This window comes from Cygnus olor, chromosome 4 (genome assembly GCF_009769625.2).
Source record: "Cygnus olor isolate bCygOlo1 chromosome 4, bCygOlo1.pri.v2, whole genome shotgun sequence".
NCBI classification, from domain to species: Eukaryota; Metazoa; Chordata; class Aves; order Anseriformes; family Anatidae; genus Cygnus; species Cygnus olor.
Genome location: NC_049172.1, coordinates 28,581,840 through 28,597,816, shown reverse-complemented (window position 1 = coordinate 28,597,816; position 15,977 = coordinate 28,581,840). Strand labels below are relative to the sequence as shown.

At 38.5% G+C, this 15,977-nt stretch overlaps 1 protein-coding gene across 9 annotated transcripts in view; it reads right to left on the bottom strand.

Annotated features, from left to right (window-relative positions):
- Nucleotides 1-2,684: 2,684 nt before the first annotated feature.
- The window catches only part of MARCHF1 (membrane associated ring-CH-type finger 1), a 236,410-nt gene continuing 223,117 nt past the window's right edge, over nt 2,685-15,977 (bottom strand). For all 9 annotated transcript variants that reach the window (XM_040554929.1, XM_040554927.1, XM_040554928.1 and 6 more), the window contains 2 exons: nt 12,117-12,264; nt 2,685-9,017 (listed from right to left, as the gene is read on the bottom strand). In XM_040554929.1, coding sequence (XP_040410863.1) covers nt 8,716-9,017; nt 12,117-12,264 — 450 coding nt within the window. In that variant the 3' untranslated portion in view covers nt 2,685-8,715. The remainder of the gene's footprint in view (nt 9,018-12,116; nt 12,265-15,977) is intronic.

The window sequence follows — 15,977 nt, the reverse complement described above, 5'->3', positions numbered from 1 at the left end:
TATTTGCATAGTCTTTGCTAATTGCATTTTTGATAAGCTCACTGTGTACTTACGCTGGAGAGCAAACATTCAGTAGCAGCATATTATTCAGTTACAGCTTTCATAGCTAAATAAAACTTAGTATTTTAATTGTGTCCTTACCTCTCTTACTGTACCTGCTCTTTAGGATGCAGGCTTCTAAGTTGACAAATTGCCCAAATCTTGGCATCCTGACTAGTACAGCACATCTTTGCTGGTCATACAGCAGACAGGACTCAGGCACCTATTAGAAATACTTTGTGGTGGGAAACCCTTACCTTTTCCTGGTAGCAGCAAGAATACACACAAGAAAATAGCAGGCTCCCTGTTAAACAGTGGGCCCCCAGTTACAGCTTTTATACACCCCTTGTGGTGGTGGGTGGGGTCCTTAGGTGCACACAGGTTTGTGGAGAGCGGTGATAGGCCTCCTCTCACCAAATGGGGTGCTGCATGGCACAGATCATTCAGCTCAGGTGTAAGGAACACACCTGCTTGGTGAAAATGTATACACAGATAATGAGATAATCAGTTAATCGTGAAGAACTTTCACCTTGTACCCTCTGAGAATCTGTCAGGAACAGAGACGGCTGGTAAGACGTCAACAAAGCACTGAGTATTTTATGTTTTGTCAAGAGAAATGAGAGAATTACGCTGTTCTCTCCACCCTGTATTGAAGAAGTCAGGCCAGAAGCCAATTAAAGTCCATATAGTCTGTTTTTAAATGTCTCTTTAGTTTAGTGTTTTTTTTTTCTGTCCCCTCTTTTGAGAAAGCTGTGCATTTGTAAATAAAGTTGCATAGGACTTCTAAATAGCAGGCTAGCTGTATGAAGCAACTCTTTAGATGCCATTAAATGTGTCTTTCAGTAAGGTTCTTAGTAGATTCTCCCTTTCAGAAATGCAAAAGTAAAAAAAAGAAAAGGCAAAGGGTGAATTTCACAGCAGGACATTTTTGATTGATAGGCCGGGTTAGATTGCCTTGTAGTCACAGTTCAGATGTACAGTGTGTGGAAATTGTACCACTCACAGCTCAGATGCCCAGTAATCACGAGGAAACGTATTCTTGATGGATGATCTTTCTAGTGCTCGATCCCTAATGCAGTTCTGTGTGCTAAACAGAGCTCTCTGTCTTGGTAAATAGTTAACAGTTCTCTGAAATTTGACAGATACTTCAGGGTGTATTTTTTTTTTTACTGTGTAGCTGTGCAGCAAGTTTTACTGCTAAGTTTTATTCTGCTAACAGCTGTATTAAATTTTTCCCTTTTTACAAAATAGGTCTGTGCTATCATTTCAAGTTTTAGGAAACCAAATTCCATAGTAATAGGGAATTAATCACTGTTCTTCTTACATGAATATATAGAGAAACCTGGGTAAATGTAACAGGCCTGAAGCAGGAGCAAGTGACCCAGTGCATCTTCATGTGGACTGCAAGTCTTGAGCCTGGCTGGAGGCCTTGATGTTCTGACACCGGCTATAGCTCTAGGCCATCACATCACTGTTTTGTGTTTTAGAAATGAGTGTGCTGAAGTTCAGAGCACGCCTTTGACATTTTTCAACCTTTTAAAAAACTGAGGTGTGTAGTGGAATTTATTGATGGATTCCGCTTGTTTTGATTTATAAAGCCTGCAATGTTAAACTCCAGTAGAAGCTGAACCACAGTAGGCAGTAAGTCTGAACTACAGCTGTGTACGTGTTTGTTCAGTGGTCTGACAGATTTTGCCTTTCAGAAAGCTGTACCTTCAAGTTTGTCCTCTATACACCATCAGATGTACTTTGAAGTTGGAAAAATTGCTGTCCTACCACACTCGGTGAAATACTGACATAAAATGAGCACTAAGATAACTACAAGTTTTAGCATGTCGCTGTAATAACAGTCTGTTAGTCTGGCATTCGGGTGAATGCTTTAAAGAAAGATTGTCACACAAAGTTATAGAGTATGAGACAGTCTATATTTCTTGAAACAATTCACTAATAAGAAGGTATTATTAAAAAAAGTGGTTGTTACTTGTGTGGTTGATGTAGGCAAAGATTTGAATTTTTATTTTTTTTTTAATACTGCTCACACTTGAAGAACATGTTTGCAATTTGGACTTCATTGAGTTTTGTGGGTTTTTCTCTCTTGAAGTCCATGTGTTCACTGCTTGTTTAGCTGTCTTTTAAACTATCTTGTTGATCTGTTGCATAAGTAATGAAAAAGAACTGTTTCCATCTTTAACTTTCTATATTGAATTATCAGAAAAAAAAATTATTTTTAATTTCTGCACTTGGAGTGTTTGTGCCTTGGGTGAGAGGGTTAGAGGGAGTATTTTGCCTTATGCTACAGAGACAAGATAATGGAATTTCATCCATCAGTTTCATAATCCTATCATTCCTGCACGTTAGGGTTTTGCATAGTGATGAGTTTCTTCTTTGTGCTTGAAAAAAAAAGGATGAATGCTCTCAGGAGTTCTGAATTTTGTTCTCTGTTTCTTAGAAATCTAGAAGGCAGTTGCTGTAACGGCTGGAATGGCAAATATGGCTGTGATGTTCTCTGTTCTTACAAATTTGCTGTGGGGGATACCTTGAAATTCTGTTTACTTGTAAGGGTTATAAACTTTAATGTTAAAATCCTCTATTACAATTCTCTGTAAATGACTGTGGTGGGTTTTTTTTGTTTTGTTTTTTTTTTCCTGGTATGCTTTTTTTGAAGGTATACTTTATTCTAGCTAGCCTTGGAGAGCTAAGACCTCTCTGAGGAGCTGGCTGAATTATATTCAGACTTTCTCAGCAGCAGCTGAGCTGTGCTCTGATTCTAGAGCTTATCATACTGATGGTGTCAGCTGGAACAAAGCAGCTGTCTTTGATTCCAGCAGTAATCTGATGTTGTTTCATGTACACTGAGCAAATAGCTGTCAATTGTTGATTTAAGAGACAAAACAAAAACCTGTCCTTCTCAGGGATGGCTTTACGCAGTGGATTAATTAATTTACCATCCTTTAGTGTCAGAAACAAATGTGGCTGAATTAAAGGACCTGTTCACCATGGCTTTCTGGTCTGCTTCACAAAGCCATTTCTAAAGGGGTGCGACTACAGACATGCCTGATGAGGAAAAGCTATCATGCAGTTAGGCACTTAACCTGGCTCATTATTGTATTTTTACTTTTTTCTGCTACCAAAGCACGTGCTGATCCTTTATGGAATGTCAGTGTGTGCAACAGGATGCAACAAGTCCAAAAGGCAATATATATGAACCATTTTCTGAGCCATTCCTGAGTAGTTCAAGGAATAGACTTACAGAGTACAGTATGTGGGTTTTTGGTCTTTATTGGAGTAGCACTCATACGCATCTCTGTAATGACTGTATATGAAGACAGTCTAGAATCCAGAACTGTTGGACTCCAACTTTAAAAGAAATATCCATTGCTAATTTAGTTAACGCACTTACTTAAAAATTATTTTGATCTTCCATCATCTTTGCTTTTTGTTTTTAATAGTGCTGATTGTTGTATTTTTGTGTGTGTGGTTTTGGCTTTTAGATCAAGATCAATTTGAGGTACAGAACAACTTCAGTATTTTATTTGGAGTTGGTGGGGGGGACGTATGAGTAAATACAGCGTTGTTTCTTTATATGTACGCAGAGAGCGAACTGAACAGAAATGTGTTTTGCGATCTAATGGTACCCTCTTCATCAAGGGATTGCAAATACCTCACGTGCGAAGCAAAAAGGTGTAGTGGACTTACACCAGTGTTCCCTGAATTCTAAAAATAAATGTGGTTTTATTTTTGTATGTTAACAAAAATACATTTTTTATTACTCGAATTTCTTTAGTTATGCTGTTTCTTCTGTGTTGTATCTTGTAGATTCATGAATCTGTATTTGATTTAAATGGCAAGCTAGTTAGGGCAGATTTAACAAAATGAACAGTCTGTTGGATGTAGGGAATATAATCTGTTAGAACACTTTTCCTGTGGTTTGACCATATTCTTAGCAGGCTCCAGCCATTTGATGATCTATTCCAGCTAGAACAGTGAAGACTTGAAACTCAGCCCACTTTCTCCCCAGCTGACAATCTAGGACAGCTATAAGGGGTAGGTTGACACAATCCTCTTCAGAAAACTATGTAGTTTGGCTGGAACTTGTATTTATCAAGACAGATAGGTATGAAACCAAAGAAAGTATCCTGACTCAAACGACACAGATAACTTTTTAAAGCACGCTTGTAATATTCTTTTCATAAAAAGGAAAAAAAACATTTATTCTGTCGGATTTTTATGAGAAAAATCTCACGCAGTAGAATTCTAAAATAATAAAAAGGACACCCGATCCATTCTGACAATCTAAAGTAGGATTCTTTAAATCATTTAGCTCTGCAGAGTTTGTCCAGCCCATCTTTAAGGATTTCTAGTGTTGGACGTTACACAGTCACGTTTAACTGTTTAGTCCAAGGCACTCTGCTCCTTAGAAACATTTCTTCCTCCTGGCCTTGCTGCAGCTGAAACCCAGTACTAGTTGTCTGTTTTGCTATGGATGGAAAAAGTTGTTTTTGTCATTAACGCCTGTTCTTATATATCTCTTCCCTTCTGCGAGTTAAACAACCATAGCTCTTCTCAAGTGGTTTTGTACTCTGAGGTGTTTTCTGCCAAGGCGCGGTACCCAACGCTAGGCCTGCCAATCCAGCAGGTTTATCAATACTGAGTATGCAGCTGAGTGTATTGTTCACATTCCTTGCAAGAGTGTGGTGTCGCCAATACATGCTCAGTATGCGATGCTCTATAAACAGACTGACAAATGTAGAATACTACAGAAATTTGGGTCATTTGTTTAATACAAATACATTTTTTTCACAACAATAAGCAGATATATTACTTTTGTTTCCCTTACCTTCTGTCTTTCAGTACACATTCAGCCACAAAAACATACAGTTTTTCTTTTGCAAAAGAGAGGGAGTTAAACAAGTAACACAAACTTGTAGTTCCAAATATTATACACAGTAAAATATTTTCATCATAGAGTAAGTGTCATCGCTTTATTAGAACTTATAAATAGTTTGTTCTGGTGATGGGGAACTTACTATTTTTTTCTACACAAAAAAAATAAGCACCGCTTTCAGATAAAGCGGTGTGTGAATGGCACAATTGGACTAGTTGAGAATATTCTTAATGCTAATGATAGTCAGAAGTGATATATTTAAGCCAGTTTGAAGTTAATTTTGTAATGCTTATATCTTAAATCAGGAGAAGAAACGTGCATACCCACAGATTAGATAGAAGTATCTTGCTAAAATTCAAGATCTGATCTCACACCAACTTACTTCCACCTACCTTCGTTAAAACTTTGCTTAAACAGGAATGCAGGTTAAGTTCTTCTCAGTAATGGCAGCTTGGAGCAAGGCTCTGCCCTTGTTGGGTTTAGCCAAGCTAAACTCCACTGTCAGTGTGTTTGCCTGAGATGCACTGTGGCTACACAGGTAGCTTGATACTGATCTTTATTCAATATCTTGTACTCATTTCATTTAAAAAATCTTAGGATGTATCTTAAAACTTTCAGTAAGCTGTTTTTGCAGCCCAGAATCCTGTTAATACAGAAAATTACCCTTTTTGTGGGAATGAAGAATCATTGTTTGATAAGCAGCTGCCTAGGGTCTGTATTCACGCACCATCGTTACTCGTGCAGACCTGCATCTAAGGCATGTTGGTGTGAATAGATCCTTGCTGTCCTGAAGAGGTCCCACCCTGCTACAGAAACAAATTCCAACCCAGCATGAAATCCCTGAAAGCTTTAGCATATCCACTGCACCTAAAATGAGAAAGGGTGCATTGGCTAATACTGTAATCCTTAAAGAGTTTAAAGACTGCTTCCAACCTGCTGTAATCTCTTTTGCCGCTGACTTTAGCAAACAATGTCTCATTTTGCTTCTTTTTCTGCTGTCCGAATAAATATTTCAAAGGGAGAGGACGAATTTCAGCTGAAGTCTTTCTCCGATTCCTACATTTAACTTTAAGCTCAGTTGCACATGTACTTGAGTGCCACAACAGTGTTTGGAAGTTGAAGCTTTCAGTATAAAATGACTTTGCAAGTTGTTCTGTTGCTGACTCTTCGGTGTGTTTTAAAAACGTGCAGTAATTTTGCTGGATGCCATACATCTGTTTTCAGAAGCCTCAAGTATTTTTTTCCTTTATTTGAATTTTATGCTTGTTCAAGAAAAGAACAGCGTGAATTAGTTTCCAGTAAACTGTCAAAATAGGAGATAAAGTACTTTCAATGGGGTCATGATATTACAGCAGGTTAAAGAACAAGTTGTCTGAAGAAGCAGGGTTACTGTCACTTAGATGACAGCAAGAAACTTTCTGGTCATTTCAGAAAGACCGTAGTTGTCTTCCATAATGCTGGCTGTTTTTTGTTTTTGTTTTATTTTTTTGTTTGTTTTTGTCAGTCAACTATGCTGTGATTCATCAGGTTTTATTGTAAACATAATTCCAAACATGGAGATGCAGCTAGTAATTTTAAGTGTCTAACTTGCTTCAACTATAATGAGATTTACTTTTTAGTGAATAGGTTTACACTTTTAGAAATGATGTCTTTGCAGAATATCTTAAACACATGCAGTTATGAGGCATTCCTTAGTACTGTCATGGTTTTCTGAAGACTTTGTAAAGTCTCCTCCACAATTATAAACAGAGAAATGATTTGGTTTCTCACATATCTGTTTTCAAATGAGAAGCTGTTACATTTCCAATTCTGCAACTGGATAATTGGAAAATTATTTTACATGAAGAGCAAGTGGCATCATTTGAAACGGCTTGAACATCAGTCCAACTCACCTGGAGTAACTTAGAATATTAACACGTATTTCAGGTGTATTCAAGCACCAAGATTTTGTGTCCAGTCTGGCCAAATGACAGTCACTCACCACCAAATTATACGAGCAATTCCAAAACAGAGGAATAAAATGCTCTGAAAAAGACACTTCTTTTTTTCTTCTAATACTGCTACTTCCAGTAGTCCCTGAGCCTTTAAACCATTAAACACATTCACAAAGAAATACCTAATAGATAAACTCCACTACATCTTAGGCCCAGCACTCTTTGTATTTGGAAGGATGTGATGACTCACTTATTTAACTGGAGATGTTTGAACGTGTGAGGAGGAAATTTACCATTAGAAACTGCAAGGCTTCTGTAGAAGGCTAGTCCACTGGTAATTAATGGCAGATTCCCCCTTTGAATGAACCTGTGCCGTATTACTCTCTTTACTCTGGTTCTTTACTTGCTTGTTTGCTTTTCCTTGTTTACCTAAATACAAGACCAAAAAAGAACTTTACACTTTTTTTTTTTTAAATATATATTATGTTCAGGCCCTAGACTTGTCCAAGCCAGCACATAACTCCAAGTCAATACCTGCTGTCGTCCCCTGATGGTAAACATCATAGATATGAGTAGCTAATCACAAAATGTGTTCTTTATATAATTCAGCCTGTTGGACACAGTATTATATCTACATTCATTCATCTATTGCACTCTTTAATGCTATTCACACTTCATTTTTATATGAGAATGCTCAAAACATGAAATTAACAACTGAGCTGTTGAATCTTTAATACCTCAAGTTTACCTGTACAGAGGGAATCCATTGATTTACTTTTCTTAGTTAGGAAGACAGAAACTAACTTTTCAGAACAGGGAGACAAAAACTACCATCCTTTTAAGATATCTAAGTATATTCTCTTCTCTCTACCTGTCTGTATCATGAATCATAAAAAATAAAACCCAAAATACCTTCCATTGTCCCTGTGTCATCCTTTCAGAATTTGATAATATGCAATTTACTTTTGTGTGATTTTGCAGTCAACTGCATTTTTTCATTTATAGTTTTGCCTCAAAACTTTGTATATCCAATTTATGAAAAAAAATCTAATTCACTCTTACAGAATATAATAAACAGCTGAGCTGCTCTTTTAAATGCATTATCTACAATTTTTCTCCTCCCCATACTTGTTTTGCTGACAGCTATAGTTAAAAATATCTATAGCCTATGGAGACGTGAGTTTATACTGGTTGGAATTGCTTATTTTTAAAAAAATTCAGGCATATTGAAAAACAGTGTTACCCTTCAAATGTTTCAAATATCCTTAGTTGACACAGCTGCCCAAACATTCAGGCTCCCCTGGAGTCACACGGACATCTGTCACTTCATGAGGCTCAGAGTGGGTGCTGTGACACAGCTCTTTATACCTCGGTTCAGTTAATGCGTGTCACTTGAACAGTTCTCCTTTCAAGTGTGTCTTTAAGAAGATAAATAGGAAATACAACTTTTAGTAGTAAATAGATGAACGGTTTGGTTTTGTTTCCTGTAAACAAAATGGTTCTAGCAGGTCTGTGTCTACTTGCCCAGCCATCCATTTTTTTTTTTGTATAATAATAATTTTAAAAGTAATGCTGTCGCGTTGGTTTGGCATTGTCTGTTAAACCTGTTCTCTATTGCACTTTCTACACTTCCACTTTCACAACACTTGCTGACTAGCTGAGAAACTACTTCACAAATGGTCACATTCCATACAGTAACAAGTTGCTTTGCTGGATCCTTTTTCCTTCTAGGGTTTTGGTTTGTGTTTTTTTGTTTTTTAACTGAAAAAATGCACAGTCATTTCTACTCTCTTTCAGCATTAGTAGTGTAGAAAACACTATGCCTTATTCTGCAAGGAAGAAACAACGCTGTCTCTGTCAAACTGGCATCACCTCGGATGTCATTTCTTCAGCTGCCAGCTGAGAGTTTGTACCTGTCTGTGCTACTGGCACCACCACTGCGTCCTTGACGTCCGAGCTGTGCGTGCACGAAGAGTTCTTCTCCTCCAGTTTTTTGGCGGTGTCTGGGCAGTTCTGAACAAAGATCACTCTGTTGTAGGCTTTCAACCTGCGCCACAGCTGAACGTAAACCTTACACTGCACGTACATGAAGACGAGGCCCCCCGTGAATCCAATGGCCACCACCACGAGTTTTGTCCAAAACGGCCATTCAAGGACACCTTTGAAATAAAACATTCGTATTTATTACCGTTGTTACAACGGGTACCAAGTGCTGAATATCAGTAAAATGTTTTGAAAAGCAGCCAGGTGCTAAGAACTCCCAGATATGTACATGCTGTTGGGGCGGCTGTGGCTCTAGTGGAAAACAGCAGCTGTTTCCTATCCCACAGGCAGAGGGCCAGAGAGAAACTACGTCCGACTCCCACTCTTAACTGACTTCCCCACAATTTGGTCAAATAAGAAGTTCAAGACCTGCTCCTGACAGAAGCCTAATGTTTGATACAGTCAAAAAACCCCAAACTGAACATTTCATCCTAACATTCAATGGTTTGCTTAAGCAAAAATACAAGTACCAGAACGGAGATAACTGAATGCCTAGAAACATTATGCAAGGCTTTACCAACAGGTTTTTTTGTATCACGCTAGAAGCATGACACTGTTTATGGTTCCTAGAAGACCAACATTTGCAATGATACTGCCTGGTTCTAGCTTCATTCTGAAGACAGGGCACAGTAAAAAAAAATAATGGAAAGAGCTCCCCCTCTTCCATCATCCACCTTCCTTGGCCTTTCTTTTTCCTGCTATTTTGTCTGTGCAACCCCCCTGAATCCATCTATATCAAAAAGGAGAACTTGTATCTCTGTGTGGTAAAAGGGTAACTTTACAGCATTTGGTGTATCTGTTACTTTTGTCACTTCATGGATCTTTATCAGATCACTTGCCCTGAATAAACAGCAATCATATTGATATTTAAAGAAAAAAACTGAGGATGCTGACACTGAAAAACTAGAGAGGAAAGTATTTGAATTTGGTTGTAATATGACTAATGTTAAGATGATTTGCATTAGCCTACATGTGGTCTTACAAATTTAAAGGAACAACCTGTTGTTGTATTAAGAACAGCCTTCCTCTCATTAATTCACGTCACTGCTATCTGCTTTTTTCAATGATTCAGTAGCATAACATGAAGGAACAGCTACCATCCTTGCCATTACACACTGCCTCATTACATTTAAGGATTACATATTATACACAAGAGTCAAACCTCTGTGCTTAGCTGTCAGTCTTTGAACAACCTAAATAGTTTACTGGTCATATATAGAGGGTTTCTGAATAATCTTTTGCTCACAGAGTACAGTATTCAAGGTGCCTTTCAGGTGCTGTTTTCAACCCTAGACCTGGTAACCCAGAATCTTCAACAGCAACTCTTTACTTGTATCCAGCTGTGAGGCTCGTATGGATCTGGTTATCTCCATTATTGTTAAACAAGGTAGGAATTGGGCTTTTAATTTAAAAAGCAAATAGAGACCAAAAGAATCCTAATTATTGCAAAAGCTCTAAGTAGCTCTCAGGCATCTTTGTTGATTTTTTAGTGTGGAGAATCATCCAGAATATTTGGCGAACACTGAATTACATAAAAGTCATAAATACTTTTTGAGCCTACCAGGATTAATTAACATGATTCTTATACATTCTATGTAACAGCACATATTAATGCTGGCTGTTTTGTTGTGTAAATTCAGCTAATCCACAGCCTGTACCTTTCTCCTTTTTAATGAATAGGGTGGTTTATGTTGTACTCCTAAGTAGAACTTCAAAGCCATTCCTAGTCCTGTCCTCAGGGTGTTGGGGGATTTTTTGTTTTGTTTTGGAGATGCAAAGCAGGGCTACCCATTTAGAAAAAAGGCAAAACGGGACTTTGTATTACACATTCATCTGTGACTTAGTGAGGCTTGTTACATATTTTCCTCACATAGGCAAGAAACACAAGCATCAGGAGTATCATCAAATATTTATCTAACTAGCAAGGCACAAAGCTCTGCCTGTTTTGTTTTGTGTTAACTAAAGAATACAGCACACAGCTAGAGCCTTTTGTCCCTCTACTGTCTAATTCCTAAAGTCAATCCAGATCAAAAAGAAAAGCTTCTTATCAACCTCCTTATGATAATCATATCTAAGACTTGAGTTTAAGACCAAATAGACTGAGATTTAACTCAAACCAAATGCGGACTCGAAATGGAAAACAGTAGATCAGCTTGCAATATAGTTTCCACACATAGTAAGTATATTCCAAAATGAAACCTACTTATTTCTAGTATGCATTTTTAAGTGTAAATTATCTAGCCAGTGGATGTCCTTTCCAAATACATGATAAATCTTGATTTTAAATTCTCAGGTTTTGTATGCAAACATTAGAACATGACTTCCATGTGATCAAACTTTAGGTCAAGGAGTACATCTGAATGTGACAGGCAGAACAGTTTTTGATTAGCACTAGCAGGGGAAGCACTGGATGAGAATCTTCCCTGGAAGGTAACTGGGAACATGTCTTCACAAAGGTAAGGTAAGGCTGTGCTCTCTACCTCAGCTGGCACATTTCATCTAACTAGAGAAAGAAAAGTACAGGCTAGCATCATCACTCCAGTTAGACTCTGCCAGGCCCTGAAGTAAATGCTTCTGAGAAATTAAATCAGGTAGCTTTTTTTTTTTTTTTCTTGAAATGTTCAAATTTATCCATGTAACTGAATATTTTGGGACAATGTTTGGGGCAGCGTTCTGAGTTCTGAATTTCAGAATTGAAGATAAAAAGTGTCTATAAGCTAAGGCTAATAAAAGAAGCACTTTGTTTCTGCTCTGTGAATACTTACAGATACAACTGAAACATGGTCTCTTGGAATTTCTTAATAGGAAGCTGTCAATGAAAGGGCTCTATCCCATTTTACAAGATACAGAGGTTCAAGTGGATAATATAAATAAATTGATATTTTGTGAACTGAACTTGCACTGGGCTTTGATTTTGGCTCATCTTTTTCTCTAAGCCGTAGAAATACCTCGATAATGGGAGATTAACCTAAGCAGAACCAGCAGGCTAGTTAAGCTGTTGTAATGGTTACACTTAGCTGAGATCTCTCTGCAGGGGCATACAACAAGCTTTTAACACAGATGTGTTCGTTACTTCTCTATTAAAGTATTTGATGTAGCCATATATCAGTGAGGTGTTAACTTGAGAACTTAATGTGACTGGTTACGTGGCTGCACTTCAAATCCACCCACTGCGTTCATTATCAACAAGACTGAAGAAGATAAAAGACACTTACCATTATCATTGCCTTGTTTAATTTCCTCAGCAGTTCTATCAATTAAAACATACAATGACCAAACAACACAGGTAATTGCAATTACGTGGAATGTGACTGAACAAACTATTTTCCTCCTCTCACTTGTCGTCATCTGTAGTTTCTCCCACTACAATTAAAAAATAAAAAATAAAAATGAGAAACAAAATCAGATTAGTGAAATTTTACATGAAACTGATTAGGCCATTCTGGCTCTTTTCTGGCAAAAAAGCAAGCATTAATAGACTTAACAAACCCTTTTATTTCAATAATATACAGAACAGTAGTATGTGCATTGTCATGGTAAAATTCATAATGATCTCATTTTCACAGATTCACAGGAATGAAGAATTAGGAAGGAGAGTTCCATTCTTTCTGTTTGCTTGTGAATGACATCTGAAGTAATTTCACTACAGTATAGCCATAACACAGTAATAGACAAGTAAAAAGATGAATATTCATTTTTAACTTTTCCTGGTGCATGCTTCTGGTGATGAGAGAAGAAAAAACAAACATTACCTTGCAATATTCAAACTATTCTTAAGTATTCTCAGTTTCTTAAAGGAGTTGTGGAACAGCCTTCCCATAAAATAATAGCATGAAAAATATTTTTTCCCATAAAGAACAGCTGCATTTGAGGATTAAATTCAATAAACTTGAGAAGATGATTACGTGGAAATGATCGTACATGGTAACAGTCTCAGTAACTCCAGAAGTATCTTCCAGGCATCTGTTTGCAAATTATGGCACTAAATCCAGGCATGTGTTTGTGAATTATGGCACTAAATCCTAGCTTAAATTATGGCTATTTTAAAATGAAACAGGCTATTCTCTGCATTTGAACAATGCACCTCTTGAGGTGATTTTTTAATCTTGCTTGCGGGTACATCTTTTTTTTTCAGCACTTCTCTAAAATAAAACCTTTCTATACCAAAACGCTTGCTTTGGTAAACAGATGAAAGAATATGACATTTAAAAGCAAAATGCCTCAATCTGATGAATAATCTCACAGAGTCCATAGCTGGCATCCGATGAACAAAGCAAGCGCAGACCACGATACAACAGTGCCACCTCCCTCACAGTCGTGCTAATGCACGACTCGGCTGGTTCACAATCCAAGCCACGGCACTGACCAGCACAGGAACACCCTGCTGTGCCAGCACATACCTTTGGTGCTCTCAAGCCACAGTTCCTGCTAGCTTCCAGCCACCCTGGCCACTTCAGAGCACTGAGGTGGCAGAAACTTACTTTGAAGGGTTTGGTTTTGTTTTTGTTGTTGGCCAGTTGGGGTCTTCTGTTTTGTTTGGGGAAAATAAAGATTTCCCCAGATTGCTTATGGCCAGTGTTGGAGATGGGATCCTATGCAGAGCAGGTCCTTAACCTGAACTGAAATGGCCACTCCCGGAGTCTGAACACTACTTGCTGTCCAGCCAGATTCCCACCAGCTACAACTGCATGAAAGCCGAGGAGCATCCATGCAATGAGACCAAGAGGGCGAACTTCCAGCAAAGCTTCTGCCAGCAGCTAGCTTTAGAGCAGCACGTACTGGTCCGAACAAATACCATTTTTAATGGCAGTTAAAGCTTACACGTTTCAGCCCCGTTGTCTCAAAATGAAATCTCTGTGGACTGTTTGCCAGAAATTTATGAGCACAAGGCTTAAATAACTACTTAGAACCGAAAGATTTCCTGAGAAATATAAAAAGAGACAGAGCTAGCAGTTATTTACCAGCTGATACATCATCACAGTTTCTGAGATAAAGTGAAAAGTAAGCTTGTGGGATTTTGAATAGCAGTCTGGAGAAATGGGAAGCATTAAAAAAAAGAAGAAATAAAACCCAGAAGCTCAGGTTCATGTATTTCATGTAGGCAGTGTTCAGTGGTAAGAATGGAGACTGTGGCATTATCATTACAGCCTTATCATATCATTACAGTGACCAGGTTACACAGCATTTGACCTGGATACTTTGATCCTTTCTGCAATGAGAATTCAATGCAAGCCTTGCAATAGGCTTTCTTGTCAAAGAAAAAGTTGTCTTTGTCCACATGGAAGAAAGGGTCCTACCCTAACCCATCTCATAGTTTTGGATGCTTTGTGGAAGATCAATGGGAAATATAAAGAAGTAGGAATTGTGCTCTCAAACAGAAAATTTTCTGTCATCTCTTTTACTACACACTTTTGTTCTACTGGTGGGGAAATTCTGTGCTAAATTTTTCATTGTCATGCATATCTGCAGCTCGTTATAGCTATTTTGCACTCTATTGTGCACTGAAAAGCCTTAGACAGTTGACCTGAATGCCAAGGCAAGTAAGTCTTTTCCATGTGGTATTTTAAAGTTTGGAAAGAAGAATATGCCATTAATCTAAATGTAAACATGTTGTAGGTGGAAAAAATGACAAAAACAAATGACCATCAGGCAGGATAGGTAAAGGCACAGCCCCGCAAACTTATGCTGAGATTTGCAGGAAATGTGTATCGCGAGATGGAGACAGTGGGAAAGGGCTAAAGCTGGGCTTTTTTGCTAACATCCCACAATCAGATCCAGCCACACAGCAAGCCAAGACCTACTGGCCTCTGCTTCCTCTCTCTGGTCCCTTTCCTTCTCCCACAGGAGAGCAGGGCTGTATGTCTACTGTATCCACGCACGTGTTACCGCACCAGAAACCAGCAGGCTGGCAGGAGAATGGTAGAGGTCACTACACCATGGAGCTGGGACACCACGCGGAGCACCCCTTACTCCCAGCTGCAATAAAAAAAAATAAAAAGAGAGAGAAAGGAGCACAGGGAAGATCCCTGCTCACAGGGACAGATGCAGGGGGGATGAGAGTATTTGTGAGGCTTTTACAGCTGCTTGGTGTCTCACAAAGCCGTGCAGCTGTTCTGCCCAGCTCTAGCTGCAGTCCCAGTTCTCTGCTCCAGTCACGATGGTCTGAGCTCAGAAGGGGAAATTAAATTAAACTTTGTGCTCTAGTCCTGGTGAACCCTATGGTGGCTGAGGTAATTTTCTTGTCCTAATCACATATTTTAGCTTGGCTGAACAGAGAGTACTATGTGACTACTGTCATTCCCTTCTAGACGACTGATCTGCTAGCAATTTAAACCTGCAATTTAAGTTGCCCTGGAGCAGAAAAATGCAATTCACTCTTTTAGGATTTTTGCAATAGGTTTAAATCTAACATTTAACTGTCAATGTTAGCACAGACTTGCGTGGATAAAAGCAAAATTACGTGAAGTAAAAACTACTTGAAAGTCCGTAGCAAAGGCTTTGAGACAACAGTATATTGAGCAGTAAAAGCATCAGCCCCTTTTACTTGTGTTGTGTTGTCCAGGGCTCAATATATGCTAAAGCTGGCTGGGGACATTTGGCAGCTGCTACCATGTCACACAGCATAGGAATGCCTCCTTAATCCCCAATAAATTCATCTCTGCTGTATTTTGCAGCTTCTTCTCTCTTCTCATGGCTCTCTACATTTAGTCCATGATGGTAGGATAAAAATAAGCTGCATCACATTTTATTAGCTTCAACCCTGAGCTGGAAAAACCTACATCCATCAGGATGACACTGTGTGACATGCCATGGATAGGGTATCAGATGCCACCAAGAATAGAAAATAACAGTAGTAAGTGTTCAGATGCAACTTTGCTTGGAAACTTCCCTGTTAACACTCCTAAAGTGCTCTAGAGACTAGAAGGAGTGAAAGGAATGGAAGACTGTAAGCGACAGAGGAGACATTTATAATGACTTGCAAATTAGGGAGTCAATAAACTGCTAGACAAACACTGTAGTTTTTGTCCAGCCTACTCTGAAGCATCCCTTCACGGCGGTACATCCTGTTGTGACCA